The 19021-nt window shown below is 30.4% G+C and overlaps 1 protein-coding gene across 4 annotated transcripts in view; it reads right to left on the minus strand.

Annotated features, from left to right (window-relative positions):
• Nucleotides 1-4814: 4814 nt before the first annotated feature.
• The window catches only part of LOC132722986 (proteinase-activated receptor 1-like), a 68320-nt gene continuing 54113 nt past the window's right edge, over nt 4815-19021 (minus strand). For 3 of the 4 annotated variants that reach the window (XM_060707631.1, XM_060707630.1, XM_060707632.1), the window contains exons 2-3: nt 16600-17171; nt 13600-14611 (exon numbers count right to left, since the gene is read on the minus strand). In XM_060707631.1, coding sequence (XP_060563614.1) covers nt 14066-14611; nt 16600-17160 — 1107 coding nt within the window. In that variant the 5' untranslated portion in view covers nt 17161-17171 and the 3' untranslated portion in view covers nt 13600-14065. Of the gene's footprint in view, nt 5812-13599; nt 14612-16599; nt 17172-19021 lie in introns of those variants that run through there. The other variant, XM_060707633.1, reaches the window with a different exon arrangement.

The following is a 19021-nucleotide window of genomic DNA, read 5'->3' on the forward strand; positions in this document are numbered from 1 at the left end:
AGAATGCATACTAAATTATAAAATATATCCACTTAAAATAAATAATTCACAAAAACATGTAAAAGCACGTTCAAACAAATACAATTAAACTATACTTGCCTTTAAGAAAAGAATCTTATCATTTTCTGTCTTGATCTCTACAGCAATCACCAAAGAAGAAATATGACCATCATGGCATTGACAACAGTCACCCTGAACACTAGAAATTATAAAACAATGAACCTACGAAACTACCATGGTAAATCACAAAATTATATCAAGCTTTCATCATCGTGGTTCCGTTACTTTAGCTTTTAACCACATTACTTTCGAATTTTTGTCGTCGTAACATTGACTTTTCACAATATCGTGATTTCGTTATATCGACTTGTAATGTAATTTTGTATTTTTGTTGTTTTGAGTTATAAGTGTTGGTCGCGATGGCTCTAAGGAGACTGATTTAAGTAATAATTAGTAGACCAGCATAATGGTTAACTTTGAATTTGACATTTTATGGAAAAATGTAGAAAAGGATATGGTTAAAAGAGATACTTTTGGATCGGTGATTAAAGGTTAATGTTTCTTCTTTTTACTTTAAAGAATTTTCAGGGGCGGGGATATTTGTTTTTAATAAAAAATAAATAAAAATGCCACTTGTTTGCAATAATCTACGTTTTTCTTATTTGTTCATAATGCAAACAAAGAACTTACCATTCACTGTCTAGTAAAGTAGACGTTTTGGGCACGTGGAGGAAATAATTCGGACTGAACGAACATGGTAAATTTCGAATGTTTAATCAATTTGTGCATTCAATCTCATGATCTTATTGTGGCGTAATGTTATTCACGATGTTTATGTTTTTTTTTGTCGAATAAAGTTATAAAGTCAAAAATATATCTAACATTTCAATTTTGAATGTATTTTTTAACATAAAATTGAAGACTGGAAATTGAGTATCACATACATGTACGGTTTTCACTACTTATTTACCAAATTTATCAACAATTCAGCCGACCCAGATTCCCACAAGCAACTCATAAACAGCAAACAATTTACTTAAATGTCCTAAATCTAATGTCATTTTAGCAATTTGTGTGAAAATGAAATTTCCTCTTCCCATGAATGCTCTGTAAATTTAAAAATATAGCGGTGAACAAACTATGTAGCTTCTATGAAACAAACTAGTAATGATGTCTCTCACGCGAATCCTAATGTGTGACTGATCGTATCTGACAAACACTTGTCTCTTTATCTTTGATTGTTTGTGTGAGGTATCAATCTTCGTCTTAGCAGGCAATCTTATATGTCTTAACTCAATCTTTAGCTTTCTGTTAACGTCAAAGTACACTGTATGACACCAATGTATTGTTATAAATATGCTTGTACATACATAAGTTCAATAAAGTAAATGTCACAAATAACTTACGGGTAAAGTTGCATAGTGGATTCAAACAACCTGTCTTCATATTCCTGTAGGCTTGAAACGCGCCAAAGACATGATGTTAGACAGCCCTCCAGCTAACTCAAGGAACGTTGGTGCTTATACTCAGGTGGTGCCCACTCGTGCCTGAAATAATGGAGGGGCACCTAAGGTTTTCCTGCTCTAGAAAGTCGCCATCTAAACTTTACTGTGTTGGTACTTCGAAAAGTCAACCAAAAACAAAAATGTAAATGTTCTTAAACATTTCACAAGGAATAAGTAGGCATTGTTCAAATAATTCATTAGTCAATTGTGTCATTAGAAGGTGTTTCAGAATCGAAAATGATATATCAAGCTCATACATGTTTACACTTACAAATTCATGTTAAATTTACTTACGCCTTGCTATTTCTACTGGCACGTACTGTATACTTTCTTGCCGTCTAGCGTATCCTGTTAAAATGATTCTATTAGTAAGTAATCGTGGTTGAAGCCTTCAAGAATGGGTAGATTAGAGACCTGCCTTTGTGACAATTTGAATTTGTGTAAGGTGTCAGACTGTATCTTTATTAAAAAAGATTCGTGTGTGCTGTTTTAAGAAAACTACTATAATGATAAATTTTGTATTTGTAGTCACATGTTTATTGTATTCATTTTATGATTGTTAGTTGTGTTAAATATTTAGTACATTATCCAGAAAACTGTATTTTGAATAGTAGACTAAGTAATGATTACAATTTAAGAACAAGATTAATAAAACAAGGTGGTTGTTGCCCTGTATGTCAGATATACAAGATATTTTAGAAACAGTAATACATCATCTACATGACACCTCATTACAGATACCATATGATATGTTATATCCAACAAGCTGTTGCCCTCTAAACAAGAAATAGACTGATAAACAACGAAGAAATGAAACTGTAGATCTAATATTAATTAGGTTAATTACTTTACCGAGTTGTAGTAAATGTAACTCTACTGTAGACTGAAACTTAAATATCATTTTTTACAATTGTGATGTGAAAACGTTATAATAGTAAATATAATTTCTGTATTTTAAATATACATGTAAATACATTTGTAAATGCTTAACTTATAAGTTTTGACCGTGTAACCGCCAATGTGACTTTTTAATGTGTTCACATGATTTAGGTTAATATCACACGAATAAATCGTTGATGTTGCTTTTGTTGCTAGGAGATGCGCAATTTTGAAATATATTTCGACATCAATAAAAAGCAAATTGAAGGTAGTTCTTGGTTACACGAGAATTTTTCGGTACCACATTTTCCGTTTCATAATTTTGTTCGATAATGATGCTCAATGAAAATAGCATGATTTTACACAGCATGTATTCGATTGTTGACCTATAAATATATGTTATGTAGTAGATAAAAATCTTTTTCCGTGATACAAGCACAACAGTTTCTATCATATATTGGATCATATATTGGTGTATTTAGTCAAACATACTATGGCGTGTGGAACGTTGCAAAATTTGGAATTACTTTTATGTGATATAAATAAACTTTAATGTTGTATAATTTTATATTGATGTTGTTGAAAAATAAATATTTTTGTGGTAAAATTCCGCATTTGTATTGTCTAAAAGTTTTTATGTTGTATATTTTCATTAACATTCAAAACGTATATATTTATATATTAAAATATTAATGTTGTAAAAATTTCACATTTATATTCTATTAAAGGAGTAACATTTTTTTCAATATTGCGTCATGGGTAATGTCCTGGTGCCGTTTTTGTAATGTTCTATAAAAATGTAAAACTTCTACATTGTTGATGAGATAACTTTATAAGGAGTTTATAGCTGGCAATTTATAAAGCAATCTTACTTTTTCCTCTTAGATGCATGCTGTATTATAAATTCGTTATAGATATTTCTGACAAGTTATATGGTCGTATAAAAATGGATGTTTGGTATAAAACTCTCGCCTAGCGGCTCGTGTCATATTTCCAAACAACCGTTATACACGGCCATATAACTTGTCAAAAATCTTAATAACCAATATTATAACTCCTAGGTAGGACTTTATAACATCTTACGTTCGTTAAATATGCTATTAGTATCCAATGATGCCATTACTGAACACATATTTTCCTCCACTTTATCGAAATCAATACGAATGCGTTTTTATACCATTTTTTTTACCATATAAATATTTGCGTTTTAAATAAAAATAATAATAGAGAACGTAAATAATTTTATTCAATATAAATGCTTAATTTTAGAATATAAATATAAAATTATATCACATAAAAATATTATTCGAATTTTGCAAAGTTCCGCACACCATAATAATGTAGATTCTTTTATTACAGTAATAAATAAAATTACTTTAATCTCTTTCAGAACATCAATACTCTTTATGAGTATTTATTACATTCACATTAAATTTAACATCTATTCAGTCGCATAGCAAAAATGCAGTTCACATGTCTGTTTTGAATAACTCTATAAAATATTAGACTATTGTTGCACGTGGGTAAGGTTGTGCGACTGAATAGATGTTAAATTTAATGTGAATGTAATAAATACTCATAAAGAGTAAATGTATCTAGTGACAACAAATGCCGAACGGGTTTATTCAAAGGACAAGAAAGCGTAGCTTTGGTCTTGTGGTTAAAGTACCTGATTCCCATCCTAGCTTTTGTCGTTTCGTGCCCTTCCACTGACAAATTGTACTCGTCACATAACACCAGTACCTAGAATGTTCCAGGAAGCTGGCATTATCTTTCGATCTGGTCATATCTATACAATGTTATAAGAACTGATATATTGGCGTTCTTTAATTACATTCAGACTAGCACATTGTCATTAACAGTAAAACATTATATTTCATGCGTGTTTTGCTGTCAGTGAATCACGTTGTATATTCACTGAAAATACTACATGCATGTCTCAAAGAGTCAATCGACTAAAAGTGAAGGACATTATATTATATGCAAGGTAAACATCAATGCACATAAATGGTGATATTGTAATTTTCAAACCTCTAAATTCGTATCACTGTTAAGAGTAATATGTTTATATATAGAAAGTTCTCTGTAAACTGTATAATGTTCATGAAATTGTATTTATGTGACTATTTTCATAATATTTCTTTCTTTTCCACATTCTATATGCTATCTATTATCATGATATCATCTCTAACAGATAGTCATTTCTAAACGTTTGTACATATTAGGAAATCACATAAGGAATGACCTAATATTAAAACCAACAATGGTTTATTGCAATTAACAGGCACGCTTGAATATATTTTATGCAAAATCTAGCACATGAAAATATTTACACATTCATTTAAGAATAAGTACATTTTACACAGTCGATATTACACTACGCTTATACAATTTTTGATATAAAATACTTTTATAAAGAGTAAAAGCAACTTTACACTATACTGACTTTAATAGTTTTATAATAACATAGACGTGTGGATATACTTGAAATATTTGATATAATCTTACAAGCTTGACTACATCTAACATCATTACAAATGTATCAATGAATCGTGCGTTATAAGTCGAGATGATTTGAAATCACGTCACATAAGAAATGTTCAGCTACGGGTAATTCTGGAAATGTTCAAATTGCTTAAACACAGAGAGGAAATATTGTTGGTCATAATTTATTGAGTGCTTAAAAATAAGTGCAATAAAGAAGACAAATTTGAATTTTGTTGAATCATCCTTTAGTTTCGATTTGTTGCCAACACCTTTAGATAGTGTGACATCTCTTTGTATTTTCTTTTCAAAAGGCGAATGATAAATATATTCAAGCTATCGAAGATGTTTCCATATCTCACTAAAATTGCCCTAAAAATATAATACCTAAATTGCTTCATACATCAGTTGGAATTGTTTTATCAATACACTTCCCTTTAATGATCGAATAATTGGTGCTTGATTTCTGATTTTCCTCTGATGTTTGTTTACATTGACAATATTTGCCTAAGCACCACATTTTGTGCACTTCAGCCCGAAAATAAGCACTTGTAATATAGTAGATAAATACATAACACGCATAATTTGACAAACAAATTTCCTCAACAATCCGTCTAATATGGTAGTAAATCATATAACTAGACCACGTGGGATCTTTCGACCAATCAGCGGGATTGGTTGCTAAATTTCCCGATTTAATACTCATTTGAATAGCATACACAATTGTTGCTGGTAACAAAGTACAAATGAGATAGAACGAGACAGATAACAAGGTGACTGTTGACGTCTGATTTGATCCTCGATCTTGTCCAAATGAAGCCTGGAATTTATTGATTTTCTTGATTTCTTTGATGACGAGTATGTTGAATATGAGAACAATCAGGGGAACAGCAGCAAATATAATCATTTCAGACACCCACGTCCATATTGTGTAAAAGAATTCCTGCAAATACAAACGATATGTTTTCAGGACTTAAACAAAAGATTCATATCCATCTTCATATATATCATATGACTTTGTTAAATGTTCATTGAAATAAAAAAGTAAAACAATGCATTAGTTTCATTTTCTTTATCCTAATACAGAAAGCTAAAGCGAAGATTACTAGAAGAACAAATAAAATCTCATGATATAACTGATATCTCTCGGAAAGAAAATACGGTTTACAAATTCCAGCCGAAATAAAACAAAAACTAAGGAAGCAAGTTTACCGGAATGAAAGCAATGTGTACGTATTTACAATATCTGATTGACCCTTTCCACACAATTTGCTGTCATTCTTAAAGTTGAACAATTGGAAATCCATTACACATCTTTTTCTTAATTCATCTTGCACCGTTAACGCGTTTCTGATTTTATGATGATATATGTTTTTTTCTTTTGTTGTTTTCTTTACCTGACGGTATCGTTTTACATACCGACTGACACACTGATTGATGACAAAATGATATCTTAGATTAGTTTTTCAAAAATCTTGATGCGTTGATGACATTTTAATTTCTTATTTTTCACACAGCTAGATAACACACATCTGCTTAATGTAATTGAGTTTCATTCATAATAGATTGACGTAACACATGATGACAGAAACATCACTGAAAGTGTTTATCGCCATTTTAAAATAGATTTAATTATGTAAAGCAAACATGTATCTTCTTGGGTGTTCCAAGACGTAACTTTTATAAAGGTAAGATAAGATTTATATGACCAATAAGTATGTTCCTTCAAATACTATATTGACTGTACATGGGTTATGTTTTGTATTCAATATGCCTATATAAACATGCTCTTCCTATTTTGAAACAGAATAACCTATTCATCCTAGTCAGTCTGGAAACATGCTATTTCCCGAGGCAGGGCAACACAAGTTTAGCCAAGGTAAGATTGTAGAATTTACACAAAGTGTAAATTAATGATTTAAAGTTAATTATCAATGTTTTGGTTTACTTTTTATATTTTTTTTCTTGTGCACTTTGTAAAATTCATTTTACAATCAGAAACTCGTTTAAGATACAAGATAATCTGCGAAATTGCGCTAATTTACTGTTTATGGCGCTGATTTATTTCGTATTATACTTTTGGATTTTACAAATGGCAACTCTTATCAGTTGCTTAGATTAGCAAGGACCGCACATTCGTAGGATGCACTGATATGCTATTTTGTCACGTGTGTTCACCTTCTTATTTATGTAAATTCCGGAACGTTTTAATTTCGTTTCAAATTTTAATTTAAAATGCTTATAATATGCTTATCTTAGCATTGTCATATAATAGTATACAATATCTTACTGTAAATTTTAAGCATATATTTCTTTAAGTGGTAAAAACCTATTAGTATTTGCAATGTTAGCTTTTGTTAGCAACATTTTCAGCTTATGTAACATTATTATAGATTTTATTTAGAGCGAAAAATTATTTACCTTGTACTCAACTATTTCACACGCATCTCCTATCTCATCATACGTCCAGAAATAAGCTTGCTACAAAGTAATGAGTAAAGATACGGCTATTAGAATGTTTACAGCAATGCACGCCTTCTTTACGGAACATACACTTTCCTTAAAAAACGGGAAGCGAATGGCTATAAATCGTTCAAATGTGAATCTTAATATAAGAAGCGGCGCTAGATATTGCGGACAAAGGAATAACGCATTAAAAACTTCACACAGCACAGGCTGATTAAAAGTGCTTATTCCATATGCCTGCAGGAGTTCCATCCAAACATGTTTAAAAATAAAAAATAAGTCTACAACAGCGATTGCACCGAGTTAAATCGCAGATGAGTTCGATTGTCGCATCTTCTGCGAAAGCCATATTTTAGCACTTAAAATGTTCCCCATGATGCCGATAAAGAAACATATAGGAAAGATAACCCTGTCAATGATGAGTAATTCTGGGGCGGCAAGTCTGTGAATTTGAAAAATATCAATCCTGTGTGGTCCATCTTGTTGGAAAGTTGGCTCATTTGTTGCTGTATTTATTGTTATATGATCTGAAATATTAAATCATGTAAGCATTACTACATATCGAGGAGGAAAAGCATTCTATCATTCTTTATCAACATTTAATAAAATACGAATTTCAAAAGACATTTTGTCTTCCATTCTATTCTCTTTTAAGAATATTTGAAATGATTTGTGTATATTGTAAATCGAAACATGTATATATATTATGAGAAATAATGTATGATTAAAATGGCAAATTATAAGGCCAAAATCTTGTCAAAAAAGCATTTTATTAATAGATTTTTTCGCCTTTAATATCCTAACAATCATGTAATTGTTCCAGTTATTGAAAAATGTAATATCCGCTTTGCTAAGGATGCTATCAAATGAGATATATAACAATGAGCAAACTATGTCATCCTGGATGAAACTGATTGTATAGGCAAAGCGCATCCCACGTGACTCTTAATTGTTTCTGTATCTTCAATTATCAGTGTTAGGTATCAATCTTAGTAATTATTATCTTTAATGATGTTCATCGCCTGATGCTTTGTTGTGATAGGAAAATTTCAGTCGTAAGTAGTTATGTTTTTCAATTCTTACTTAATCATGTCAATAATGATAAATTTCCTAAAGCGATTTATACTGTTTTCAACGAATATTTGTTTTGGAATAAATTGTTATATTATAAAATAGTTTTAAGGATGTGGCTTTATGAAACATGATATATTCAGCAAATGTAAGATGTTTACACAAAAACGTTCAGACGAATCAACAAACATGAATGATGTGTTTTTTTAGAATGGAAAGATTGCAGAATGTTTACTCTGTTGTTCAATGTATCTGTTTATTATTTTGGGTCTATTTCAATAGTGAATAAACGCATCTTTTAATCATGCTGGTTTTGTATTCCAGGTTTTCAGTAAGTTTTCAATCATCAGTCGTATCAGAGTTATGTTTTTTTGACAAAACTTTGAAAAATACCAATTTGATAATCAAATTAGGATTTTACATTTTTATTCAAATAAACATTAATTGACATAGGCACACCTTATAATGTAGTTTCTTAAAAGTCTCGTAAAACATTCAAATTGGTGATTTCCGAACTTCATGCCAGGAATTAATTGACGCAAGGTTGATATAAATTTGATTATGTCACTAAAAGTTTCAATAAAAACACTATTTATTGTGCAATGAATTTCTAGAAACATGATACATTATAGTGAATTAGAAAATTTGTTTCTTTTTCTGCATAAAATTAAAGCATTAAATTTGAATAAAATGGAGATAAACCTTTGCATCGGAGCAACTGAAAAGTTTATTTGCATAATGTTTTAAACAAAAATGTTTAAATTATTATAATTGAGCGTAACTGAAGAATTTCTTTTTCATTTTCCTACGAGTTTTATTAACCAGATTTGAAACGTGAACAGCATACTACTTCCATATTTAAACACATATAATTATACTTACACTAAACTCTGAACAGTGGTAAGTCGTCTTAAAGTAGTTTTTTCACTTTTGGGGGAAGGGGGTCGGTGTGCTTTGGAGGGGAAAAATGCAATAGGAGGGAGAATTGTATTCGTTTATTTATTTTATATTGTTTTCTTTGCGGTAGAAAAGGGGAGCAACACAATTTTAAAATACGTAGCTTTTTCTTAATATACGGGTCTAAAATATCGACGCGTCACATGTTAAACTTGTTGGTACGCCGAGAGTAGCTCCCCTAAGGTACCAAAGAACGATTTGTAAACAACCTTGGTTAACAGTGAGTCTTACAAGCATAAAATCAAACATTTTTCGGCAGTTTGTTGCAAAAAAATGATATTCATTGCAGGCAAATTCGGGCTGCCGTATAGGAGAAAATTTCGACTTTGAAGAGTGAAAAACATACTATTTTGAGGGGAGAATGGGGCCGAATTACGCCGAATATTCTGGTAAAAAAACACTGTCTTAGAATTAGAAAGCAAGTATTGTAAGAAAATCCCACCCGCACAAATGATAAGAAATGTTATTACTTTAATATTTTACAAATTGAAATTGAAAACCTGAATGTTTGTTGACTTACGAATGAATCCAATCAGATATCTTAACATACTCTATGGATCAGAAATGAGATTTTGTTGAATACAGAATAATGAAAATTAATAACTACCACCAAAATAATAATAATTTTTTGTTAATTGAAATGAGTTTATGCATTGTATAAGGTCGTTTATCAAAAGTTTCAAATGCTTCCTATAAACCTGGTCATATCTATGTTGAGTTTAGAATTGCTTTACCTGCGTTTTTATATAATAAAGTCTGGACCATGGTTTTCAGTATTGCGTATTTGCTCTCATGGAATCAGAAACATGGTTATATCTATGATAACTTTAGATCTACTACATGTGTATCTGCGTGAGTTTCTATCATTCAGACTGGAACATCAAGAATTTATGTTAATTGCGTGGTTTGCTCTAGGGAAATCGTCTTATATATCCGTTGAAACTAATGTATGTTTCAAGGATGCCGTTTGCTATGAGAGAAGAAATTAATGTTTCATATTATGTTTAAACTGTGGTGTTTCGGTACATTACAATGTACTAATAGAGCATTATTGTAATTTTACATCAATCTGAATCATAGTTAACGGCTACATGTCTCAATCGAGCTAAACATTAAAGTATCATAGAAGTGCAAAATAATGTATCAACGCTTGGTCATGTATTCTGTTGATATACTTATCTTTTTATTTCTATTCCCATAACATTCTGTGCTTAATATAAATCGCAGTGTTTTTGTCATATTAATATTAATGTTGTCTAATGTAAATAATATGTTATTTTTTTGCATTTCTCCTGTTCTTTTGTTGTAAGTAAATCTGTTTCCATTAACGACTGAAGAATATGATCATGTTCACAAGGACGTTTTCATATGTCACTGCAATTGTCATAATTATTTAACTTTCAAAATTGCTTCATACATCAGTTGGAATTGTTTTATCAATACATGTACTTTTATGATCAAATAATTGGTGCTTTATTTCTGATTTTCCTCCGATGTTTGTTTAGAATGCAATTATTTGCCTAAGCACCAAATTACGGAAAAAGCTCTTGAAATATAGTAGATAAATACACAAAACGCATATCTTATCAATTAGCTATGAGTAAAGACGCGGCTATAAAACTGTTTACTGCAATGAATGCTCTCTTTAAGGAACAGACACTTTTTATTAGAAAACATTTAGTATTACTTTTTGGAGTACTTATTTACCCCGTTTATCTACAATTCAACAGACCCAGATTCCCACAAGCAACTCAGAAACAGCAAACAATTTACTAAAAAGTCCTAAATCTAATGTAATTTTAGCAATTTGTGTGGAAATTAAATTTCCTCTTCCCATGAATGCTCTGTAAATTAAAACATATAGCGGTGAACAAACTGTGTAGCTTCTATGAAACAATCTAGTAATGATGTCTCTCACGCGAATCCTAATGTATGACTGATCGTATCTGACAAACACTTGTCTCTTTATCTTTGATTGTTTGTTTGAAGTATCAATCTTCGTCTCAGCAGACAATCTTAACTCAAGCTAATCTTAAGCTTTCTTTTAACGTCAAAGTATTGTGTATATGCATAAATTCAATACATTGAACGTTACAAATAACTTAGTTGCATAGTGGTTTCAAACAACTTGTCCCTTAATTGCTGTAGGTTTGTAAACAGCTAGGGACTTAATGTTAGAAGGCTATCAAGCTAGCTAACTGAACGTTGGTGGTTCTACTCGGGTGCACACTCGAACCTGAAATTATGCACGGAGGGGCACCTGAAGTTACGTCCACTACAATGACGGCATTTGACCTTTACTGTGTTGGTGCTCGTAAAATTAACCAATAACAAGAAATGTAAATGTTCTTAAACATTTCATCATCTTATGTTTACATTCTTAAATGCTTAACTTATTTAATAAATATTTTTCCATGTGACCGTCCAATTTAGACACCTTTTAATTTCCTCACATTATCATCATCTTGCTTTTTATCTTTATTTCATCTTTTAACAAACACACAATGTTAAAAAGTTAAAATGTTAGAAAGTGAAACGCCAACATCTATGCTTGTTAAAAGTCAGAGGAGTATGCTAAATATCAATATCAATATAATTACCCTAAAAATAGTTAGATGTGAAGGATTACCAGTTGTAATGTGATATGAAACAAAACTCTGTTTGAATACCAGTATCTGATTTAATTGTTTTATCTTGAATTGCAATAACTTTAATATAAAACTTTGATATTGATTTAATATTTCTAAATACTTTATTGAATAAAGTATATCCATGTCTTTCTCTCGTAAAGTTATCATAAACTTCAGTATTTGTTGAGAACTGACCTCGTTCTGAAGTAGAAGTTACATTTTATTATCAGGTTCACATTTCTTATATTTAATTTCTTAAAGTTAGTTTTGTGTTTTGTTACACATGATCATCTAATTTGCATACGATAGGAGATACAATGATGAGTAAAACTGATTGAATTATATACATGTAGCCTTCATTTATGTATGATCACATGTCTGTATTGAATGCTTCTATGAAAAATGTCTATATAGATGCATTCAAGACAGATATGTAAACTACATTTTTGCTAGATGTTAAATTCATTGTGAATGTAATAAATGCTCATCAAGAGTACTAAAGTACTGGAAAAGATAAAAGTAATTTTATTCATCACTGTAATAAAATAATCTACATTATACGTTGCAAACTTCTAAAAATATTTGTATGTGATATGATTGTATATTTATATTCTAAAATCCAGCATTTATATTAAATAAAATTATTTATGTTCTATATTTTTATTTGAAACGCATATATTTATATGGTAAAATATATGGTATTAAGACGCATTTGTTTTAAAAGTGGAGAAAAAAATCTGTTCAGTAATGGCATCATTGGATAGTTATAACATTTTTAGCGTTGGTTTCTCGGTTAAAGTACCTGCTTCTCAACCTAGCGTTCGTCGCTTCGCCCCGTTCCTCGACACATTGCATCAGCACCTAGAATGTTCCAGGAAGCTGACATGATATTTCGATCGGGTTTTATCTATACGATTAGATAAGAACTGCTTTATTGGTGTTATTTAATTACATTCAAACTTGTACATTGTAATTAACAGTAATACATTATATTTCTTGCGTGTTTTGCTGTCAGTGAATCACATTAGATATCCATGAAGTTACTACCTGTATATCTCAAGGAGTCAATCTACTAAAAGAGAATAACTTTAAATTATATGCAAGGTAAACAACAATGCAATTTAATGATGATATTGTAATTTCCCAACCTTTCTAAAATCGTATCAGTGTTATACGGAATATGTTTATAATTATATAGAACGTTCTCATATAAACTGTATTATGTTCATGTAATTGTGTTTATGTGACTATTTGCATAATATTTCTTTCAATTTCACATTCTATATGCTATCTATTATCACGATATAATTCAATCTCTAAAAAGAATTCATTCTTGCTGTCTGTAAATATTAAAATTTGGAAACAAAGTGATCACTTGGAAGCATTAGTCACAACAGAATTAAGACATCACATAAGAAATGACATATATTAAAACCAACATTGGTTTATTGCAATTAACAGGCACGCTTGAATACATTTTATGCAAAATCTAGCACATGAAAATATTTACACATTCATATAAGAATAAGTACATTACACACAGTCAATATTACACTACGCTTATACAATTTTTGATATAAAATACTTTTATAAAGAGTAAAAGCAACTTGACACTATACTTATTTTAATAGTTTTATAATAACATAGACGTGTGGATATACTTGAAATATTTGATAGAATCTTACAAGCTGGACTACATCTAACATCATTACAAATGTATCAATGAATCGTGGGTTATAAGTCGAGATGGTTTGAAATCACGTCACATTAGAAATGTTCAGCTATGGGTAATTCTGGAAATGTTCAAATTGCTTAAACACAGAGAGGAAATATTGTTGGTCATAATACATTCAATGCTTAAAAATAAGTGCAATAAAGAAGACAAATTTGAACTTTGTTGAATCATCCTTTAGTTTCGTTTTGTTGTCAACACCTTTAGATAGTGTAATTGTGTAAAACATGACATCTCTTTGTATTTTCTTTTCAAAAGACAAATGATAAATATGTTCAAGCTATCGAAGATGTTTCCATATCTCACTAAAATTGCCCTAATAATATAATACCTAAATTGCTTCATACATCAGTTGGAATTGTTTTATCAATACACTTCCCTTTAATGATCGAATAATTGGTGCTTGATTTCTGATTTTCCTCTGATGTTTGTTTGCATTGAAAATATTTGCCTAAGCACCACATTTTGTGCACTTCAGCCCGAAAATAAGCACTTGTAATATAGTAGATAAATACATAACACGCATAATTTGACAAACAAATTTCCTCAACAATCCGTCTAATATGGTAGTAAATCATATAACTAGACCACGTGGGATCTTTCGACCAATCAGCGGGATGCGTTGCTAAATTTCCCGATTTAATACTCATTTGAATAGCATAGACAATTGTTGCTGGTAACAAAGTACAAATGAGATAGAACGAGACAGATAACAAGGTGACTGTTGACGTCTGATTTGATCCTCGATCTTGTCCAAATGAAGCCTGGAATTTATTGATTTTCTTGATTTCTTTGATGACGAGTATGTTGAATATGAGAACAATCAGGGGAACTGCAGCAAATATAATCATTTCAGACACCCACGTCCATATTGTGTAAAAGAATTCCTGCAAATACAAACGATATGTTTTCAGGACTTAAACAAAAGATTCATATCCATCTTCATATATATCATATGACTTTGTTAAATGTTCATTGCAATCAAAAAGTAAAACAATGCATTAGTTTCATTTTCTTTATCCTAATACAGAAATCTAAAGCGAAGATTACTAAAAGAACAAATTAAATCTCATAATATAACTGATACCTCTCCGAAAGAAAATAGGGTTTTCAAATTCCAGCCGAAATAAAAATAAAACTAAGGAAGCAAGTTTACCGGAATGAAAGCAATGTGTACGTATTTACAATATCTGATTGACCCTTTCCACACAAATAGCTGTCATTCTTAAAGTTGAACAATTGGAAATCCATTCAACATCTTTTTCTTAATTTATCTTGCACCGTTAACGCGTTTCTAATGATAAATGTTTTTTCTTTTGTTATTTTCTTTACCTGACGGCTGACATACTGATTGATGACAAAATGATATCTTAAATTTGTTTTTTCAAAAATCTTTGTGCGTTGATGACATTTTAATTTCTTATTTTTCACACATCCAGGAAACACACATCTGCTTAATGTAATTGAGTTTCATTCATAAAAGATTGACGTAACACATGATGACAGAAACATCACTGAAAGTGTTTATCGCCATTTTAAAATAGATTTATTTACAAAAAATGTATGTAAAACAAACATGTATCTTCTTGGGTGATCCAAGACGTAACTTTTATAAAGGTAAGATGAAATTTATATGACCAATATGTATGTTCCTTCAAATACTATATTGACTGTACATGGATTATGTTTTGTATTCATCAGCCTATATAAACATGCTCTTCCTATTGTGAAACAAAATGACTTATTCATCCTAGTCAGTCTGAAAACATGCTATTTCCCGAGCCAGGGCAACACGAGTTTAGCCTAGATTAGATTGTATAATTTACACAGAGTGTAATCCCATAATTTAAAGTTAATTATCAATGTTTTGGTTTACTTTTTATATTATTTATTTTTCTTGTGCAATTTGTAAAATTCTTTTTTACAATCAGAAACTCGTTTAAGATGCAAGATCATCTGAAATATTGCGCTAATTTACTGTTTATGGCGCTGATTTATTTCGTAAATGCACTTTTGGATTTTACAAATTACAACTTCTATCAGTTGCTTAGATTAGTAAAGGACCGCACATTCGCAGGATGCACTGATATGCTATTTTGTCACGTGTGTTCACCTTCTTATTTATGTAAATTCCGGGACGTTTTAATTTAGTTTCAAAATTAAAATTTAAAAAGCTTTTAGTATGCTTATCTTAGCATTGCCATATACTAGTATACAATATCTAACTGTAAATTTTAAGCATATATTTCTTTAAAGGGATACTCAGGCAAGTAAATGACATAAATATTAAAATGATTTGATTTACTCATATCACGCTAAAATGACATTTTTTTTATAGCAGCAGCACGAATTTTTGCATAAATTCAATATATTTTGGGTTCGAAGCGTAAAAATATCAAGATACATTGAACGAAATTTAGACGCTGACAGAATCACTGAGTAGTTTTAAAACAAGTCATCTGACTTGAACAAACCCTGGAAGTTACAATCACAGATATTGTGGATATTGTATGATTAAAACAAGTCTAAGTCATTCATTTGATATGTTCTTTAACGTTTCCAGAGTTCAATGTGGCAACTATTGTGAAATCTTTACGCTCTAACCTGACCCGCGTGGATCAAGTTAGGAAACCAGCATTTTATTCTTTATAAGGAGAAAATTTTTGTTCCTATTACTGCCTAGTGTATTAATTTTTAGGACATTTATAGAATAATTAATGAAAAAAATCAAAACGTAGAAATGATAATTTTGTCTGTGCCTCTATTTAAGTGGTAAAAACCTATTAGTATTTGCAATGTTAGCTTTTCTAAAAGGCAACATTTTCAGCTTATGTAACGTTATCATATATTTTATTAAGATCGAAAAATTATTTACCTTATACCCAATTATTTCACACGCATCTCCTATCTCATCATACGTCCAGAAATAAGCTTGCATCAAACTAATGAGTAAAGATACGGCTATAAGAATGTTAACAGCAATGCACGCCTTCTTTACGGAACAGACACTTTCCTTCAAAAACGGGAAGCGAATGGCTATAAATCGTTCAAATGTGAATCCTAATATAAGAAGCGGCGCTAGATACTGTGGACAAAGGAAGAATACATTAAAAACTTCACACAACACAGGCTGATTAAAAGTGCTTATTCCATATGCCTGCAGGAGTTCCATCCAAACATGCAAGAAAATAAAAATTAAGTCTACAACAGCGATTGCACCAAGATAAATCGCAGATGAATTCGATTGTCGCATCTTCTGTGAAAGCCATATTTTAGCGCTTAAAATGTTCCCAATGATGCCAATGAAGTACCATATAGGAGTGATAACCCTGTCAATGATGAGTAATTCTGGGGCGGCAGTTCTGTGAATTTGAAAAATATCAGTCCTGTGTGGTCCTTCTTGTTGGAAAGTTGACTCGTTCGTTGTTGTATTCATTGTAATATAATCTGAAAAATATTTTTTTTTAAATAATTACTTATGTTAGCATTACTACATACCAAGGAGGAAAGGAAAAGCATTGTATAATATTTCATCAACATATCATAAGGAGAAGAATTTCATAAACATTTTGTCTTCCATTCTAATCCTGTTTTTAAGAATATTTGAAATGATTTGTGTATACTGTAAATGGAAACATGTATATATATATTCTGAGAAATAAAATACGAATAAAATAACATATCATCAGCCCGAAATCTTGTCATTAAAAACATTCAATTTTTAGACTTTTCGCCATCAATATCCTAATAATCATGTAATTGTCCCAATTATTGAAAAATGTAATATCCGCTTTTCTAAGGATGCTCTTAAATGAGATATATAGCAATGAGCAAACAAACTATGCCATCGTTGATGAAACAGATTGTATAGGCAGGGCATATCTCACATGACTCTTAATGCAAGACAAATTTCACCAACAAACGCTTGTTTCTGTATCTTTGATTATCTATATAGGGTATCAGTCTTCGTTTAATCATGGAACTTATCATTATTTTTAATGAGGTACATCACATGACACCGTTGTTGTGGTAGGAAAAATTCATTTTTATGTAATTTATTTTTTTCAATTGTTACTTAATCATGTCAATAATGTTGAGACTTCGAAAGCGATTTTGTTGTTTTAAACCAGTAATTGTTTTGAATAAATTGTAGCCGTTATACAAAAATAGTTTTAAGGTCGCGAACTTGATCTATAGTAAGCAATTGTGACATGTTTACACAAAAAAGCTCATACGAAAGAACAAATATGTATGATGTTTGTTTTTTTAAATGAAAAGATTGCAGAATGTTAACATTGTTGTTCAATGTATTTATATATTATTTAAGCTATAAGTCTGTATTGAGTAAAAGCGCCTTTAATTATGTTGCTTGTGTATTCCAGGTTTTCAGTAAGTTTTCAATTATTGTTGGTATCTATGTTATGTTTTCTTATCATCTACAGAATTTATTTTACAAACACCAAATGAATATTTCTCTTCCTGTTTGAAGCATTAACAACACTATATTTTAAGACAAAGCTCTGGAAAATACCAATTTAATTATCAAATTAGGATTTTACATTTTAATTTACATTAACATCAATTGTCATACGCACACATTATAATCTAGTTCCTTAAAAGTCTCGTTAAACATATTTCCGAATTTCATGTCAGGAATTAATTGATGCAAGGTCGACATAAATTTTATTATATCACTAAAATTGCAATAAAATCATTATTGTGCAATGAATTTTTACAAACATGTTACATAATAGTGAATTAGAAAATTTGTTTCTTTTCCTGCATAAGGTTAAAGCATTAAATATGAATAAAATGAAGATAAACCTTTGAATCGGAGCCATTGAAAAATTATTTGCATAATGTTTTAAACACAAATGTGTAAATTATTATAATTAAGGGTAACTGAAGATTTTGTTTTTCATTTCTTTACGAGTTTTATTAACCAGATTTGAAAAGTGACCTGCACACTACTTCCATATTTAAACACACATATACTTTCAATAAGAGCTGAACATTGGTAAAAAAGAGAAAAACAGAATCCCTAAAGAAAGCCCAACACGGCAAAATTGTTAAATGTTGCAGGCTCGGTTTGATTGAGCCTGTTCATGGACGGTACTGGAAAGTGCAAGTTACCGTCCACGCCCCCTAGCACCGGCTTAAGCAGAATTCAACATTTAACACGAAAATGGTGAAATTTTGAATTTATAAACATAAAAGTAACACATAACATGTATACACAAGAATAATGTCGTGCTGATCGATCTTCAAGGATCGAAAATATATCATCATTGATTAAA

Source organism: Ruditapes philippinarum, unplaced genomic scaffold (assembly GCF_026571515.1).
Source record: "Ruditapes philippinarum isolate M1 unplaced genomic scaffold, ASM2657151v2 ctg560_1_1_1_1, whole genome shotgun sequence".
Taxonomy (NCBI): domain Eukaryota; kingdom Metazoa; phylum Mollusca; class Bivalvia; order Venerida; family Veneridae; genus Ruditapes; species Ruditapes philippinarum.